This window comes from Dendrobates tinctorius, unplaced genomic scaffold, assembly GCF_039654945.1.
Source record: "Dendrobates tinctorius isolate UK_male_01 unplaced genomic scaffold, ASM3965494v1 ptg000014l, whole genome shotgun sequence".
In the NCBI taxonomy this organism is placed as follows: domain Eukaryota; kingdom Metazoa; phylum Chordata; class Amphibia; order Anura; family Dendrobatidae; genus Dendrobates; species Dendrobates tinctorius.
In genome coordinates this window covers 412850-431620 of record NW_027361682.1, presented here as the reverse complement: position 1 = coordinate 431620, position 18771 = coordinate 412850, and the positions used below count along the sequence as shown (strand labels likewise).

The following is an 18771-nucleotide window of genomic DNA, read 5'->3' as shown; positions in this document are numbered from 1 at the left end:
ACACAGTCCCTGCTCCCCATTACCAGTGCAGACTTCTCCTCCAGCTCTTACATGTGGAGTCGGCTGTACCCTAATGTGCAGAGTCCCGGTGCCCCCCAGGACTGAGTCCTGTCCCTTGTATCACACAGTCCCTGCTCCCCCATTACCGCTCACCAGTGCAGACTTCTCCTCCAGCTCTTACATGTGGAGCCGGCTGTCCCCTAATGTGCAGAGTCCCGGTGCCCCCCAGGACTGAGTCCTGTCCCCTCTATCACACAGTCCCTGCTCCCCCATTACCGCTCACCAGTGCAGACTTCTCCTCCAGCTCTTACATGTGGAGTCGGCTGTCCCCTAATGTGCAGAGTCCCGGTGCCCCCCCAGGACTGAGTCCTGTCCCTTGTATCACACAGTCCCTGCTCCCCCATTACCGCTCACCAGTGCAGACTTCTCCTCCAGCTCTTACATGTGGAGTCGGCTGTCCCCTAATGTGCAGAGTCCCGGTGCCCCCCCAGGACTGAGTCCTGTCCCTTGTATCACACAGTCCCTGCTCCCCCATTACCGCTCACCAGTGCAGACTTCTCCTCCAGCTCTTACATGTGGAGCCAGCTGTCCCCTAATGTGCAGAGTCCCGGTGCCCCCCAGGACTGAGTCCTGTCCCCTCTATCACACAGTCCCTGCTCCCCCATTACCACTCACCAGTGCAGCCTTCTCCTCCAGCTCTTACAAGTGGAGCCGGCTGTCCCCTAATGTGCAGAGTCCCGGTGCCCCCCAGGACTGAGTCCTGTCCCCTCTATCACACAGTCCCTGCTCCCCCATTATCGCTCACCAGTGCAGACTTCTCCTCCAGCTCTTACATGTGGAGTCGGTTGTCCCCTAATGTGCAGAGTCCCGGTGCCCCCCAGGACTGAGTCCTGTCCCCTCTATCACACAGTGCCTGCTCCCCATTACCAGTGCAGACTTCTCCTCCAGCTCTTACATGTGGAGCCGGCTGTACCCTAATGTGCAGAGTCCCGGTGCTCCCCCAGGACTGAGTCCTGTCCCCTCTATCACACAGTCCCTGCTCCCCCATTACCGCTGACCAGTGCAGACTTCTCCTCCAGCTCTTACAAGTGGAGCCGTCTGTCCCCTAATGTGCAGAGTCCCGGTGCCCCCCAGGACTGAGTCCTGTCCCCTCTATCACACAGTCCCTGCTCCCCAATTACCGATCACCAGTGCAGACTTCTCCTCCAGCTCTTACATGTGGAGCCGGCTGTTCCCTAATGTGCAGAGTCCCGGTGCCCCCCAGGACTGAGTCCTGTCCCCTCTATCACACAGTCCCTGCTCCCCAATTACCGATCACCAGTGCAGACTTCTCCTCCAGCTCTTACATGTGGAGCCGGCTGTTCCCTAATGTGCAGAGTCCCGGTGCCCCCCAGGACTGAGTCCTGTCCCCTCTATCACACAGTCCCTGCTCCCCCATTACCACTCACCAGTGCAGACTTCTCCTCCAGCTCTTACATGTGGAGCCGGCTGTCCCCTAATGTGCAGAGTCCCGGAGCCCCCCAGGACTGAGTCCTGTCCTCTCTATCACACAGTCCCTGCTCCCCCATTACCGCTCACCAGTGCAGACGTCTCCTCCAGCTCTAACATGTGGAGCCGGCTGTACCCTAATGTGCAGAGTCCCGGTGCCCCCCAGGACTGAGTCTTGTCCCCTCTATCACACAGTCCCTGCTCCCCCATTATCGCTCACCAGTGCAGACTTCTCCAGCTTATACATGTGGAGCCGGCTGTACCCTAATGTGCAGAGTCCCGGTGCCCCCCAGGACTGAATCCTGTCCCTTCTATCACACAGTCCCTGCTCCCCCATTACCACTCACCAGTGCAGACTTCTCCTCCAGCTCTTACATGTGGAGCCAGCTGTACCCTAATGTGCAGAGTCCCGGTGCCCCCCCAGGACTGAATCCTGTCCCCTCTATCACACAGTCCCTGCTCCCCCATTACCGCTCACCAGTGCAGACTTCTCCTCCAGCTCTTACATGTGGAGCCGGCTGTACCCTAATGTGCAGAGTCCCGGTGCCCCCTAGGACTGAGTCCTGTCCCCTCTATCACACAGTCCCTGCTCCCCCATTACCACTCAACAGTGCAGACTTCTCCTCCAGCTCTTACATGTGGAGCCGGCTGTACCCTAATGTGCAGAGTCCCGGTGCCCCCTAGGACTGAGTCCTGTCCCCTCTATCACACAGTCCCTGCTCCCCCATTACCGCTCACCAGTGCAGACTTCTCCTCCAGCTCTTACATGTGGAGCCGGCTGTACCCTAATGTGCAGAGTCCCGGAGCCCCCCAGGACTGAGTCCTGTCCTCTCTATCACACAGTCCCTGCTCCCCCATTACCGCTCACCAGTGCAGACTTGTCCTCCAGCTCTTACATGTGGGGCCGGCTGTACCCTAATGTGCAGAGTCCCGGTGCCCCCCAGGACTGAGTCCTGTCCCCTCTATCACACAGTCCCTGCTTCCCCATTACCGCTGACCAGTGTAGACTTCTCCTCCAGCTCTTACATGTGGAGCCAGCTGTCCCCTAATGTGCAGAGTCCCGGTGCCCCCCAGGACTGAGTCCTGTCCCCTCTATCACAGTCCCTGCTCCCCCATTCCCGTTCACCAGTGCAGACGTCTCCTCCAGCTCTTACATGTGGAGCCGGCTGTACCCTAATGTGCAGAGTCCCGGTGCCCCCCAGGACTGAGTCCTGTCCCCTCTATCACACAGTCCCTGCTCCCCATTACCAGTGCAGACTTCTCCTCCAGCTCTTACATGTGGAGTCGGCTGCACCCTAATGTGCAGCGTCCCGGTGCCCCCCCAGGACTGAGTCCTGTCCAATCTATCACACAGTCCCTGCTCCCCCATTATCGCTCACCAGTGCAGACTTCTCCTCCAGCTCTTACATGTGGAGCCGGCTGTACCCTAATGTGCAGAGTCCCGGTGCTCCCCCAGGACTGAGTCCTGTCCCCTCTATCACACAGTCCCTGCTCCCCCTTTACCGCTCACCAGTGCAGACTTCTCCTCCAGCTCTTACATGTGGAGCCGGCTGTCCCCTAATGTGCAGAGTCCCGGTGCCCCCCCAGGACTGAGTCCTGTCCCCTCTATCACACAGTCCCTGCTCCCCCATTACCGCTCACCAGTGCAGACTTCTCCTCCAGCTCTTACATGTGGAGCCGGCTGTACCCTAATGTGCAGAGTCCCGGTGCCCCCCAGGACTGAGTCCTGTCCCCTCTATCACACAGTCCCTGCTCCCCCATTACCGCTCATCAGTGTAGACTTCTCCTCCAGCTCTTACATGTGGAGCCGGCTGTACCCTAATGTGCAGAGTCCCGGTGCCCCCCCAGGACTGAGTCCTGTCCCCTCTATCACACAGTCCCTGCTCCCCCATTACCACTCACCAGTGCAGACTTCTCCTCCAGCTCTTACATGTGGAGCCGGCTGTACCCTAATGTGCAGAGTCCCGGTGCCCCCCAGGACTGAGTCATGTCCCCTCTATCACACAGTCCCTGCTCCCCCATTACCGCTCACCAGTGCAGACTTCTCCTCCAGCTCTTACATGTGGAACCGGCTGTCCCCTAATGTGCAGAGTCCCGGTGCCCCCCAGGACTGAGTTCTGTCCCTCCTATCACACAGTCCCTGCTCCCCCATTACCGCTCACCAGTGCAGACTTCTCCTCCAGCTCTTACATGTGGAGCCGGCTGTACCCTAATGTGCGAGCCCCGGTGCCCCCCAGGACTGGGTCCTGTCCCCTCTATATGGGTCCCTGCTCCCCCATTATCGCTCACAAGTGCAGACTTCTCCTCCAGCTCTTACATGTGGAGCCGGCTGACCCCTAATGTGCAGAGTCCCGGTGCCCCCCCAGGACTGAGTCCTGTCCCCTCTATCACACAGTCCCTGCTCCCCATTACCAGTGCAGACTTCTCCTCCAGCTCTTACATGTGGAGTCGGCTGTACCCTAATGTGCAGAGTCCCGGTGCCCCCCCAGGACTGAGTCCTGTCCCCTCTATCACACAGTCCCTGCTCCCCATTACCAGTGCAGACTTCTCCTCCAGCTCTTACATGTGGAGCCGGCTGTACCCTAATGTGCAGAGTCCCGGTGCCCCCCAGGACTGGGTCCTATCCCCTCTATCACACAGTCCCTGCTCCCCCATTACCGCTCACCAGTGCAGACTTCTCCTCCAGCTCTTACATGTGGAGTCGGCTGTACCCTAATGTGCAGAGTCCCGGTGCCCCCCCAGGACTGAGTCCTGTCCCCTCTATCACACAGTCCCTGCTCCCCATTACCAGTGCAGACTTCTCCTCCAGCTCTTACATGTGGAGTCGGCTGTACCCTAATGTGCAGAGTCCCGGTGCCCCCCAGGACTGAGTCCTGTCCCTTGTATCACACAGTCCCTGCTCCCCCATTACCGCTCACCAGTGCAGACTTCTCCTCCAGCTCTTACATGTGGAGCCGGCTGTCCCCTAATGTGCAGAGTCCCGGTGCCCCCCAGGACTGAGTCCTGTCCCCTCTATCACACAGTCCCTGCTCCCCCATTACCGCTCACCAGTGCAGACTTCTCCTCCAGCTCTTACATGTGGAGTCGGCTGTCCCCTAATGTGCAGAGTCCCGGTGCCCCCCCAGGACTGAGTCCTGTCCCTTGTATCACACAGTCCCTGCTCCCCCATTACCGCTCACCAGTGCAGACTTCTCCTCCAGCTCTTACATGTGGAGTCGGCTGTCCCCTAATGTGCAGAGTCCCGGTGCCCCCCCAGGACTGAGTCCTGTCCCTTGTATCACACAGTCCCTGCTCCCCCATTACCGCTCACCAGTGCAGACTTCTCCTCCAGCTCTTACATGTGGAGCCGGCTGTCCCCTAATGTGCAGAGTCCCGGTGCCCCCCAGGACTGAGTCCTGTCCCCTCTATCACACAGTCCCTGCTCCCCCATTACCGCTCACCAGTGCAGACTTCTCCTCCAGCTCTTACATGTGGAGCCGGCTGTACCCTAATGTGCAGAGTCCCGGTGCTCCCCCCAGGACTGAGTCCTGTCCTCTCTATCACACAGTCCCTGCTCCCCCATTCCCGTTCACCAGTGCAGACTTGTCCTCCAGCTCTTACATGTGGAGCCGGCTGTACCCTAATGTGCAGAGTCCCGGTGCCCCCCCAGGACTGAGTCCTGTCCCCTCTATCACACAGTCCCTGCTCCCCCATTCCCGTTCACCAGTGCAGACTTCTCCTCCAGCTCTTACATGTGGAGCCGGCTGTCCCCTAATGTGCAGAGTCCCGGTGCTCCCCAGGACTGAGTCCTGTCCCCTCTATCACACAGTCCCTGCTCCCCCATTCCCGTTCACCAGTGCAGACTTCTCCTCCAGCTCTTACATGTGGAGCCGGCTGTACCCTAATGTGCAGAGTCCCGGTGCCCCCCAGGACTGAGTCCTGTCCCCTCTATCACACAGCCCCTTCTCCCCCATTATCGCTCACCAGTGCAGACTTCTCGTCCAGATCTTACTGCCAGGACCTGTGATGACGTCACCGTCACATGATCACTACATTGGGAAGGGGCAGGAGGGGCGCTTGTAGGAGGCGGTGACATGTAAGAGCTGGAGGAGAAGTCTGCACTGGTGAGCGGTAATGGGGGAGCAGGGACTGTGTGATAGAGGGGACAGGACTCAGTCCTGGGGGGCACCGGGACTCTGCACATTAGGGTACAGCCGGTTCCACGTGAGAAAGCCAAATCCTAGTGGCTAGTCGAGAAAGTCACCAGATCCTATCACACACTAGGATTCAGTCACAGCCATATATGTGGTGTGTGGCTCTGCAGGTGGAGGTAGGTGCTGGAGAGTCCCCATTAATGGGGGCAGGGGACATTAACCCCCTCAGTGCTGAGCCTGTGATAAATCTCTGTATGTGCCTATAATGGGATTGTGTGTTATACTGGGGGCAGGACGGGGCCATGACTGGATGTAGTGATCATGTGAAGCCGGTAACAGCTCCGGAGATTTCTTACATGGGATCTTTATGATGTTACATCGCCATCTTCTCCCCATTCAGGTCCCTACAATATCGGATCCTCTCAGTGGAGATCGTCTATATAAGAGAATTCTCCTGAGTGACCCTACAAGGATGGAGAGGGACAGGGACAAGATGGCGGAGAGGATATTACACCTCACCCTAGAGATCCTCTTCCGGCTTACTGGAGAGGTGAGAGATTCTGATGACGTCACATTACATCATTCTTATCTATGGGAATACCAGATTGACATGACATGAGTGTATTCATGACTCGTGAGCTTTAGTTCTTACCTTTGTATCCTCCTTATCTCCTTAATCTCTGTAATAGAAGCCTAAATAAAGACACCACAATTAAGCCCCTGTCACACAGAAATCTTGCTTGTGAGATCGCTGATGAGTCACAAGTTTTGTGACGCAACAGCGATCTCACCAGCGAGATCGCTGTGTGACACCTATCAGCGACTGGCCCCCTTGCCGGGTATCGCTGATTGTGCTGGAATGGCCAGGACTTTTTTTGGATCGTTGTTCTCCCGCTGGATAGCACGCATCGCTGCGTATGGCAGGCAGGAGACCAGCGAGCTGGACGCTGGTAACCAAGGTAAACAGTGGGTTTCTATGCGCCGCGCGGCGCTTAGAAACCCTCTGTGTACCTTAGTTATTGTACCAGCGCACTGATGCAGGGAGCTGGTAACCAAGGTAAACAGCGGGTTTCTAAGTGCCGCACGGCGCTTAGAAACCCACTGTTTACCTTGGTTACCAGCTTCCTGCACCAGCGCGCTGGTAACTAAGGTACACAGCGACGCGAGCGCTCGTCGTCGCTGGTGCTAATCCGCTGGTGAAGTTGCCTGTGTGACAGCTCACCAGCGATCATGTAGGGACACACCAGCGATCCTGACAAGATCATATCGTTGTCGGGATCGCTGGTGAGTTGCTATGTGTGACGGGGCCCTTAGATTGGATTAATTAGTCACAGCAACCTTTTATTAGCATTTAATGCAAAACAATTTAAACAACCTCCCAGAAGGGGTGGTCCTCGAAGCCCCAAAACTGTAAACCGCAAGTTTACTAATTCCGCCTTGGCCCCAGATCGAGCCTTACCTCTAGCTGCTATGCACCAGTTCACAGGCAGCTATTAACGAACCTGGCCAATATCCAAAACCATTAACTACGTGTCTCCTTATAATCCCTACCAGTAGATAATTTTAACACCCGTCTACATGAATCCACCCAGGGGGGATCCAGAGCTTCTTGAGATCCCCCTCCAATCCACCATTAACCAATTCCATCAACTTCGAGGACATCCCTCCCATGCCACAAATATAAATGTTCTGACCCCTTAAACATTTATGTCCCGCCACACCTTCAGACCTTTCTCAATACCCTCCTGAACCGCCAAACATCACATGTCCATGCCAAATGCTTTCAAATGAATTCCATCCTTCCTCCAAAATTCTCCTTCACCAGACTCCAGTGCCATATGGCACACCACCACCGCACCGTTCCGTACCATAAAGCGAGACACTGCCCTATTTACTTTAATTCTTGCTTTATTCTCCCCCACAATAGACTGAGCCCACAGGCAAATCCTCCTGGGAATGCTATCCGACCAAATTGCCAAAACCCTAGGGAACATTGCCCAAAGCCGCAATATATCAAGCTTGATATCTTTAATCAGTTCCCTATACACAGTATACACAGCTCCACTATACACAGTATGATGGGCCCACAGCTCCACTATACACAGTATGATGGGCCCACAGCTCCACTATACACAGTATGATGGGCCCACAGCTCCACTATACACAGTATGATGGGCCCACAGCTCCACTATACACAGTATGATGGGCCCACAGCTCCACTATACACAGTATGATGGGCCCACAGCTCCACTATACACAGTATGATGGGCCCACAGCTCCACTATACACAATATGATGGGCCCACAGCTCCACTATACACAGTACGATGGGCCCACAGCTCCACTATACACAGTACGATGGTCACACAGCTTCACTATACACATTATGATGAGCCCACAGCTCCACTATACACAGTATGGTGGTCCCATAGCTCCACTATACACAGTATGATGGTCCCACAGCTCCATTATACTCAGTATGGTGGTCCGACAGCTCCGCTATACAAAGTATGAAGGGCCCACAGCTTCCCTACACATAGCATGATGTCCCCACTGCTCCCCCAAAATAATGAATCCCACAGTAACCCTCAGACTGTATAATGGCCCCCCGCATTAGTCCCCAAACGGTATAATGGTCCCTGAATTAGTCCCCAAACTGAATAATGGCCCCTGCATTAGCTCCCAAACTGTACAGTATAATGCTCCCCCACATTAGTTCCCAAATTGTATAATGGTCCCAGCATTAGTCCTGAAACTGTGCAATGCCCCACACATGAGCTCCCAATCTGTATAGTGATACCCCAACATTAGCTCCCAAACTGTATAATGGCCCCTGCATTAGTCCACAAGCTATATAATGGCTGCTGAAATAGTTCTTAAAATTTATGACGGCTCCCACACAGTTTTGGGGTCCCTCACACTATGTATAAGGTTCCCCTATTGTTTATGATGCCCCCACATGACACCACAAGTTTTAATTAAAAAAAAAAAAATATACTCTGTAACCCAGGATTCAGTGGAAAGGCAATGTGCTGTAACAGCACCGACTCCCGCACCAAACATCAGAGTCCAGGCGCAGCATGATGACAACACTGCACCAGAACTCTGACATCCTCAGGGTGCGTCATTCTGTAGACCTGAGGCATAAAGCAATCTGACGTCTACAGAACAGAGAGCGGTAGTGCCGGAAGATCGTGTCTCCCTGCTCTACTGCAAGGCTTAAAGGGAACCTGTCACTCATTCTTCGCATATAAGCTGCAGCCACCACCATTAGGGGCTTATCTACAGCATTCTGTAATGCTGTAGATAAGCCCCCGATATAAGATAAGATAATCCTTTAATCGTCCCACCATGGGGAAATTCAGAGCATTATAGCAGCAAGGCAGGAACAAGTACAGATATAGATGCATAAAGGCATTACATTGACAGTAGGTAGGTACATATACGAAAAAAAAAAAAAAATGTAACCGGACTGTCTCAACTTTGGATCTATCAGTTCTCTGTTTGGGTCGTTCTCCGTTTTGGACAGTGCTGGTTATACAGCCTAACTGCAGCAGGAAGGAAGGACTTTCGATAGCGCTCCATCTCACATTTAGGATGAAGTAGCTGGTCACTGACAGTACTGCACATCTTTGTCACGGTCTCATTCATGGGATGGGAATCATTCTGCACCATGTAGCTCACCTTGGCCAGTATCCTCCTGTCGCCTACTTCCTGAACTGGGTCAAGGGGGCATCCCAGGACAGAGCTGGCCCTTCTAATCAGTTTGTCCAGCCTAGTCCTGTCCCTGGTTGATATGCCACTACCCCAGCACGCCACACCAAAGAAGATGACTGATGCCACAACAGAGTTGAAGAAGGATGCAAGGAGTGCCCCTCTAACTCCGAAGGCTCTCAGCCTTCTGAGCAGATAAAACCTGCTTTGGCCCTTCCTGTACACTGCATCCAAGTGATGGGCCCAGTCAAGCTTATTATTGAGGATCACACCAAGGTACTTATAGGTGTCGACTATCTCAATGTCATTTCCCTGAATGTTCACCACTACTGGTGGATTTTTGCCCTTGCGAAAGTCCACCACCAATTCCTTGGTCTTCCCGGAATTAATCCTAAGGTGGTTCCTCTGACACCACTCCACAAAAGCTTGGTTAGTATCTCTGTACTCTCTTTCATCTCCTCCTGTGATGAGGCCTACTATTGCAGAGTCATCAGAATACTTCTGCAAGTAGCAGCTAGATGAGTTGCACCTAAAATCCGCAGTGTACAGTGTGAAGAGAAAAGGGGCAAGAACTGTACCTTGAGGTGCCCCTGTATTGCAGATCACTGTGTCTGACACACTGTCCCGAACCTTTACAAACTGAGGTCGGTTCGTGAGGTAGTTAAGGATCCAGGTGGAGAGTTGGAGGTCCACACCAACAAGGCCCAGCTTGTCTCTCAGTAGACCTGGCTGTATGGTGTTAAAAGCACTAGAGAAATCGAAGAACATTATTCTCACAGTGTTCCCAGGTTTCTCCAGGTGAGTGAGAGTCCTATCTAGAAGGTGGATAATGGCATCTCCACACCAATGCCCGGCCTGTAGGCAAACTGGAGAGGGTCCATATCTGAGCTCACTAGAGGAAGGAGACGTGTGAGAACCAATCTCTCTAGTACCTTCATCAGGAGTTATGGCAATGCTACAGGTCTATAGTCATTAAGCTCTTTCGGATAAGGTTTCTACTGAACTGGTACCACACACGATAATTTCCACAGTTGTGGTACTATACCCATTCTCAGGCTCATATTGAACAGATATGTAATGATCTCACTCAGCTGGTGCCCGCAGGTTTTGATTAGCCTTGCACTGATGTCGTCAGGACCTGCTGCCTTCAAAACTTTGATCTTATTCAGTTCTTTTGCAACCTGGGTACTTGTGAAGAACAGACCCTGGCTCAGTTGACAAGTTGCAGCAGGGGGTGAGGTTATTGTAGCAGAGAGGTGTGAATGGTATGCAGGGGCAGGAGCAGCCAGTGTGTGATTAAATCTGTTAAAGAATAGATTAAGTTCATTAAGCCCCTCTTTATCTACAACCATCCTGGAGACAGTCTGTCTATGCCCAGATATAGACTTTAGACCCTCCCAGACTTCATGGATCCTTTTCTGTGATAATTTCAGTTCAATCCTTCTCTTATAATTAGTCTTTCCCTGTCTGATTAGATACTTCAGATCCTTCTGAACCTCTCTCAGCCTGCTCTTGTCACCTGATCTGAAGGTCAACTTCTTCTCTTTGAGAAGAGCCTTTATTCCGGGGCTGATCCATGGTTTATTGTTAGAGAAGCACCTCACTACTTTTGTGGGTACCGTGTTGTCTACACAGAAATTAATGTAGTCCGTTATACAGTGTGTGAGACCATCCATGTCATCACCATAGGAATCTTGCAGCACTTCCCAAGTGGTTGTTTCAAAGCAGTCTCTCAGAGCATCATCACTCTCCTCAGTCCATATCCTCACTGTGCGAGTGACAGCAGGTTCTCTCTGTACAAGTGGCTTGTACACGGGTTGGAGGTGCACTAGGTTGTGATCCGATTTTCCAAGGGGCGGTAGGGCTGACGAGGCATATGCCCCTCTCACATTGGCAAAGAACAAGTCCAATGTTTTGTTGTCTCTAGTGAGGCAGGTAACATACTGTGTGCAACTGGGTAGTATGGATGCTGGAGACACATGATTGAAGTCTCCCGAAACCAGAAGGAGTGCTTGGGGGTGAAGGGACTGCATCATGCTCACTGTGGATTGTAGGACCTCAGTGGCGGCATCAGCTTTCGCAGAAGGGGGGACATATGCAGCTATCATGATTACATGCGATAGTTCCCTCGGTAAATAAAAAGGTCTCATGCCCACAGCTAATAGCTCAATGTCCTTACAGCATGTTTGCTCTTTGACCACGATGTGCCTAGAGTCACACCATCTATCATTCACAAATATCGCCAGCCCTCCGCCTTTCCTCTTACCGCCCTTCCTTGTCCTGTCCGCACGAATGAGTTTAAAGCCATCCACGAGACAACAGTGTCCGGAGTATATAACCTGAAAGATAAGAAAAACAAGTTAGATTATACTCACCCAGGGGCAGTCCGGGTCCGATTCGGTCCGGGTCCGGTGCCTCCCATCTTCATGAGATGACGTCCTCTTACTTGCTTCTGTTGTGGCTCCTGCGCAGGCGTAAATCTCTGCCCTGTTGAGGGCAGAGCAAAGTACTGCAGTGCGCAGGCGCCGGGAAAGGTCGGAGAGGCCCAGCGCCTGCACACTGCAGTACTTTGCTCTGCCCTCAACAGGGCAAATCAGTACGGCTACGCAGGAGCGTGGCACGAAGCAAGGAAGAGGACGTTATCGCAAGGATCCAGACCTGAGACACCCATCAGACCCGGACCGCCTCTGGGTGAGTATAATCTAACTTGTTTTTCTTATCTTTCAGGTTACATCAGGGGCTTATCTAGATAAGCCCCTAATGGCGGTGGCCGCAGCTTATATGCGAAAAATGACGTGACAGATTCCCTTTAACTGTGTATGTGCATTGTACATGCTGATTAATTACAGTAAGGGCAGTGTAGCTCTGGATGGGCCCCCTGAGCGCGGGGGCCCGGGACAACCGTACAAGCTGCACCATGGTAGCTACGCTACTGTATACTGTGGCTACAGACATCAGATATTAGAGCAGTCACATATTACTCTGTATATAACATTTGATGTCTGTGCACACAGTATATTATATCCCTAATATATGTTATACTTTGTGTACAGACATCGGATGTGTTATACAGTGTAATATGTCATGCTATATATTACACTATTACTGCAGACATCATTGACAGTGCGACCCGATCTGTGTCAAGCTTTAAGCTGGGCAATATTATCAACTCACCGTGCCTCAGAGCGACTGCAGACACGACAACAAGGCAAGATCCTACCCTGCCCCGGCCCACTGCCCTGCTGACCTCATCTCAGAAGCTCCTCTCAGCCCGGCCAGCTCGCAGGTGACGTCCGCCCTCTCACATCGTGCAGTGTGTGTGCAATTCTGGAATGGCTGGCACAGTGGAGGCTCGCCTCGCCTGAGTCACTCACATCATGGGTCGCCCACGCCACACGCTCAAATTAAAAATGACCGCGGCCGCCAGAGACAGAGCAGGTTTCCTCCTGCTGCGGTCCGGGGACGGGGCCTTGCCGACCAACGATGTGCAGCGTTACCACGTTGCGGCACGTTTTTAACCCCCGCTGCCTGCCGCCTTCCCAGAAAATTTAAAGGGCCAGCGGCAGGAAAAAAGAGGCTGACCGGCCGCCGCAGCAAGCGGCCCATAACTTCATGAAAATGGCGGCCCAGCGGGAAAATGCCCGGTTGGGTAAGTGGCCAATCCAGGCCTGGTTGTTCAATAATAAAAAGAATCCTCTCAAATACAACTTGCCTAATAATTCTGTACGCGGTGTATAGTGAAAAACTGAAAACGTGATACAGTCATATGTAAAAGTTTGGGCACCCCTATTAATGTTAACCTTTTTTCTTAATAGCAATTTTGGTTTTTGCAACAGGTATTTCAGTTTCATATATCTAATAACTGATGGACTCAGTTATATTTCTGGATTCAAATGAGGTTTATTGTACTAACAGAAAATGTGCAATCTGCATTTAAACAAAATTTGACCGGTGCAAAAGTATGGGCACCCTTATCATTTTCTTGATTTGAACACTCCTAACTACTTTTTACTGACTTCCTGAAGCACTAAATTGGTTTTGTAACCTCATTGAGCTTTGAACAGCGCACTTTGCACAAGGAGAAGCTGTATGGGAGAGTGATGCGAAAGAAGCCGTTTCTGCAAGCACGCCACAAACAGAGTCGCCTGAGGTATGCAAAAGCACATTAGAACAAGCCAGTTACATTTTGGAAGAAGGTCCAGTGGACTGATGAAACAAAGATTGAGTTGTTTGGTCATACAAAAAGGCGTTATGCATGCGCTGTATTGTTGACCGATGCACAGTGACACCATCCGCAGTAAGATGATGCTGCAGGTCTTTGGAGGTGGTCTGTGGATTGTCCTTGACTGTTCTCACCATTCTTCTTCTCTGCCTTTCTGATATTTTTCTTGGCCTGCCACTTCTGGGCTTAACAAGAACTGTACCTGTGTTCTTCCATTTCCTTACTATGTTCCTCACAGTGGAAACTGACAGGTTAAATCTCTGAGACAACTTTTTGTATCCTTCCCCTGAAAAGCTATGTTGAATAATCTTTGTTTTCAGATCATTTGAGAGTTGTTTTGAGGAGCCCATGATGCCACTCTTCATAGGAGAATCAAACAGGAGAACTACTTGCAAGTGGCCACCTTAAATACCTTTTCTCATGATTTGATACACCTGGCTATGAAGTTCAAAGCTCAATGAGGTTACAAAACCAATTTAGTGCTTCAGGAAGTCAGTAAAAAGTAGTTAGGAGTGTTCAAATCAAGAAAATGATAAGGGTGCCCATACTTTTACACTGGTCAAATTTTGTTTAAATGCAGATTGCACATTTTCTGTTAGTACAATAAACCTCATTTGAATCCAGAAATATAACTGAGTCCATCAGTTATTAGATATATGAAACTGAAATACCTGTTGCAAAAACCAAAATTGCTATTAATAAAAAAGGTTAACATTAATAGGGGTGCCCAAACTTTTACATATGACTGTATCACGTTTTCAGTTTTTCACTATACACCGCATGCAGAATTATTAGGCAAGTTGTATTTGAGAGGATTCTTTTTATTATTGAACAACCAGGCCTGGATTGGCCACTTACCCAACCGGGCATTTTCCCGCTGGGCCGCCATTTTCATGAAGTTATGGGCCGCTTGCTGCGGCGGCCGGTCAGCCTCTTTTTTCCTGCCGCTGGCCCTTTAAATTTTCTGGGAAGGCGGCAGGCAGCGGGGGTTAAAAACGTGCCGCAACGTGGTAACGCTGCACGTCGTTGGTCGGCAAGGCCCCGTCCCCGGACCTCATTTGAATCCAGAAATATAACTGAGTCCATCAGTTATTAGATATATGAAACTGAAATAGCTGTTGCAAAAACCAAAATTGTTATAAAGAAAAAAGGTTAACATTAATAGGGGTGCCCAAACTTTTACATATGACTGTAAGAATGAACCATCCACACCGACTAACAATGGGTCATTCAGCAAGCCACCCCGACCCTTAAAACATTTATACAACCCACTGGATATAGTGGGAAGCCACTAACCTTGAACAATACTGCCCTGCATCCTTTTCCATTAACATCCGTCTTAAAGGAACGGAGGACAACCACTACTTTATCCCTGTAAACATCCACGTCCTCCCTCAACAAGCCTCCTTCAACTCTGGAGAGGCTGACCAACTCACCCATACTGAAAGCTCGAAAGAAAGTCAACGAAAAGGCCACTTTAAAAAGGTCTACCTCCCATTGCGATGAACACACTATCAACTGACTACCTATAAGTAATAATAATAATACATTTTATTTCTATAGCGCTGACATATTCCGCAGCACTTTACATTTCAGAGGGGATTTGTACAGACAATACTTTAGACATTACAGCATAACAATAATCACATAGATCATAACAAATACCAAGAGGAATGAGGGCCCTGCTCGCAAGCTTACAGTCTATGAGGAAAGAGGTAGACATGAAAGGTGGGTGGTAACAGTTGCCCTGATTGTATGGACCAGCCATACAAGTAACAACTCCTCGTAAGAAACCGGACTTCTCCCGTCCGCTAGCCTCCAACAGGACATTGTCCAATCATTAAGACCTCTTACCTTGAAACCAAAGGCCTGTCCCGCCATCAGTTTATTCAATTTTGTAACAGACCAACCCGTTTCCCGTCAATGCCCTACCATCAACAATAGCCTACTCTCATCCTCTAATTCCCCCCTTAGCGATGTTCTCCAAATGTTCCAAGCCCAGCCGTAATGCGCCCATGTCCTATCCGATAACGACCTAAAAAACAAATCCCTTACTGCCCGCAAGGAAGATTACATAACTTTGCCGGACACGCCAGTACTACTGTATCCGCTTGAGGTGCCAGATCCTGAAAACTATTCCACTGAATGAGAGAGAGCCTCAGCAATAGGATTATTCAAGCTTGACCTGACCTCAGCCACTATTCACAAATTAAATATCAGGCCCAGTAAGACGAAATGCTGTAACACTTTAACTATGGACGTCATTGATGACGATAACAATAAATAAATGGCAAATTTATTGCCACAACTGCCCCCTCAATTTCTCAACAAAAACATGTCTTTCTATTTTTTTACCTTGTCCCCCCACAATGAGAACGCTAAAACAATGGGGAATACAGTTGTCCTCAAAAGATTACATACCCCGGCAGAATTCTTGCTTTCTTGGCCTTTTTTCACAGAATATGAATAACACCAAAACTTTTTTCCACTCCTCGTTAGTGGTTGGGTGAAGACATTTACTGTCAAACTACTGTGTTTTCTCTTTTTACATCATATTGACAACCCAAAACATCCAAATGACCCTGATCAAAAGTTTACATACCCATTTTCTTAATACATTGTATTGCCCCCTCTGACATCAATGACAGTTGAAGTCTTTTATGGTAGTTGTGGATGAGGTTCTTTATTTTCTCAGATGGTAAAGCTGCCCACTCTTCTTGGCAAAAAGCCTCCAGTTCCTGTAAATTCCTGGGGTGTCTAGCATGAACTGTGTGCTTCAGATCTCCCCAGAGTGGCTCACTGATATTGAGATCAGCAGACTGAGATGGCCACTCCAGAACCTTCACTTTGTTCTGCTGTAGCCAATGACGGGTTGACTTGGCCTTGTGTTTTAGATCGTTGTCATGTTGGAACGTTCAAGTACGTCCCATGCGCAGCTTCTGGGCTGATGATTGCAAATTTGCCCCTAGTATTTGCTGATAATGTGCTGCATTCATCTTTACTTCAACTTTGACCAAGTTTCCTGTGCCTTTGTAGCTCACACATCCCCAAAACATCAGTGATCATCATAGACTTTGTTAACCTCTCTCCAAATGTAACATTTATGGTTGTGGCGAAAAAGTTAAATTTTGTTCTCATCACTCCAAATTACTTTGTTCCAGAAGTTTTGAGGCTTGTCTCTGTGCTGTTTTGCATATTGTAGGCGAGATACTTTGTGGCGTTTGCGCAGTAATGGCTTTTCTTCTGGCGACTCGACCATGCAGCCCATTTTTTTCCAAGTGCCTCCTTATTGTGCATCTAGAAACAGCCACAACGCTGGTTTTCAGAGAGTCCAGTATTTCAGCTGATGTTATTTGTGGGGTTTTCTTTGCATCCCGAACAATATTCCTGGCAGTTGTAGGCAAAATTTTTGTTGTTGGTCTACCTGATCGTGGTTTTGTTCTTACAGAGTCCCTGATTTTCCTTTTGTTAATCACAGTTTGAACACTGCTGACTGGCATTATCAATTCCTTCGATATCATTTTGTATCCCTTTCCTGTTTTATACCGTTCAACTAACTTTTCCTGTAGATTCGTTGACAATTCTTTTGCTTTCACCCTGACTCACAATCCAGAAACATCAGTGGCTGGATGAAAGATGCAAGAGTCTGTCTGGATCCCAGAAACTCACTCAGCTTTTATGCACACACACTAATTACAAGCAAACAGGTCACAAGTAAGAATGTTACCTTTAGTAGCCATTCAAACCCATTTGTGTCAACTTCTGTGCATGTTATCAGCCAAAATCACCAGGGTATGTAAACATTTGATCAGGGTCATTTGGATGTTTTGGGTTGTCATTATGATTTAAAAAGAGAAAACACAGTAGTTTGACAATAAATTGCTTCACCCAACCACTAACCATGAGTGGAGAAAAAGTTTTGGTGTTATCATTCATATTCTGTAAAAAAAAAAAAAAAGGCCAAAAAAGCAACAATTCTGCTGGGGTATGTAAACTTTTGAGCACAATTGTAAACAGAGCAACATTCGGTTTGCCGTCAAACCCTGTTCTAGCCAAAATTGAGGCCCTTCCTCCGCCAGCCAACTCCCTCGAAAATACAGTCCAAAGCGGTGTTGTCCTGAAATGCTGATGAGAAAACCTAATGTTTACGCGTTCATCACCGGTTTCATCCAAATCGACCTGCAGTTGTAAGTCTCCAAAAAGAGCGCTCACACTTTCAAATCCTCCCACAATTCTTTCTTAGAATCATAGAATCATAGAATCGTAGAGTTGGAAGGGACCTCCTGGGCCATCTGGTCCAACCCCCTGCTCAAAGCAGGATTCGCTAAATCATCCCAGTTAGATGTCTGTCCAGCCTCTGTTTGAAGACTTCCATTGAAGGAGAACTCACCACTTCTCGTGGCAGCCTGTTCCACTCATTGATCACTCTAACTGTCAAAAAGTTTTTTCTAATATCTAATCTGTGTCTCCTCCCATTCAGCTTCATCCCATTGCTTCTAGTCTTTCCTTGTGCAAATGAGAATAAAGTTGATCCTTCTACAATGTGACAGCCCTTTAGATATTTGTAGACAGCTATTAAGTCTCCTCTCAGTCTTCTCTTTTGCAAACTAAACATTCCCAAATCCTGCAACCTTTCCTCATAAGACAGGGTTTGCAGACCGGTCACCATTCTGGTCGCTCTTTTCTGAACTTGCTCCAGTTTGTTGATGTCTTTTTTAAAATGTGGTGCCCAAAATTGGACACAATATTCCAGATGAGGTCTGACCAAAGAGGAGTAGAGGGAAATAATTACTTCACGTGATCTAGACTGTATGCTTCTGTTAATACATCCTAGAATTGCATTTGCCTTTTTTGCTGCTGCATCACACTGTTGACTCATATTCAGTCTGCGATCTATTAGTATACCCAAGTCTTTTTCACATGTGCTGTCACTTAGCCCTATTCCTCCCATTCTATATATGCTTTTTTCATTTTTATTGCCCAGATGTAGTACTTTGCATTTCTCCCTGTTAAAAACCATTCTGTTAGTTGCTGCCCACTTCTCCAGTTTATTTAAATCTTTTTGAATCCTCTCTCTCTCTTCTCTAGTATTAGCTATCCCTCCTAGCTTTGTGTCATCAGCAAATTTAATCAGTTTACCCTCAATTCCTTCATCTAAATCGTTGATAAAGATGTTGAACAATACAGGGCCCAGGACAGAGCCCTGTGGTACCCC

The 18771-nt window shown here is 49.5% G+C and overlaps 2 protein-coding genes across 6 annotated transcripts in view; one reads left to right on the top strand and one right to left on the bottom strand.

Annotated features, from left to right (window-relative positions):
- The window catches only part of LOC141073571 (uncharacterized), a 700581-nt gene extending 695054 nt beyond the window's left edge, over positions 1 to 5527 (bottom strand). Inside the window, exon 1 of the mRNA XM_073560887.1 lies at positions 5452 to 5527. The gene's annotated coding sequence lies outside the window, so the exon portion shown is untranslated. The remainder of the gene's footprint in view (positions 1 to 5451) is intronic.
- A 122-nt stretch (positions 5528 to 5649) lies between these two features.
- Positions 5650 to 18771, top strand: part of LOC141073862 (uncharacterized) — an 84939-nt gene continuing 71817 nt past the window's right edge. For 2 of the 5 annotated variants that reach the window (XM_073561393.1, XM_073561384.1), the window contains exons 1-2: positions 5650 to 5797; positions 6022 to 6171. In XM_073561393.1, coding sequence (XP_073417494.1) covers positions 5771 to 5797; positions 6022 to 6171 — 177 coding nt within the window. In that variant the 5' untranslated portion in view covers positions 5650 to 5770. The remainder of the gene's footprint in view (positions 5798 to 6021; positions 6172 to 18771) is intronic. The other 3 variants (XM_073561369.1, XM_073561379.1, XM_073561400.1) reach the window with 3 other exon arrangements.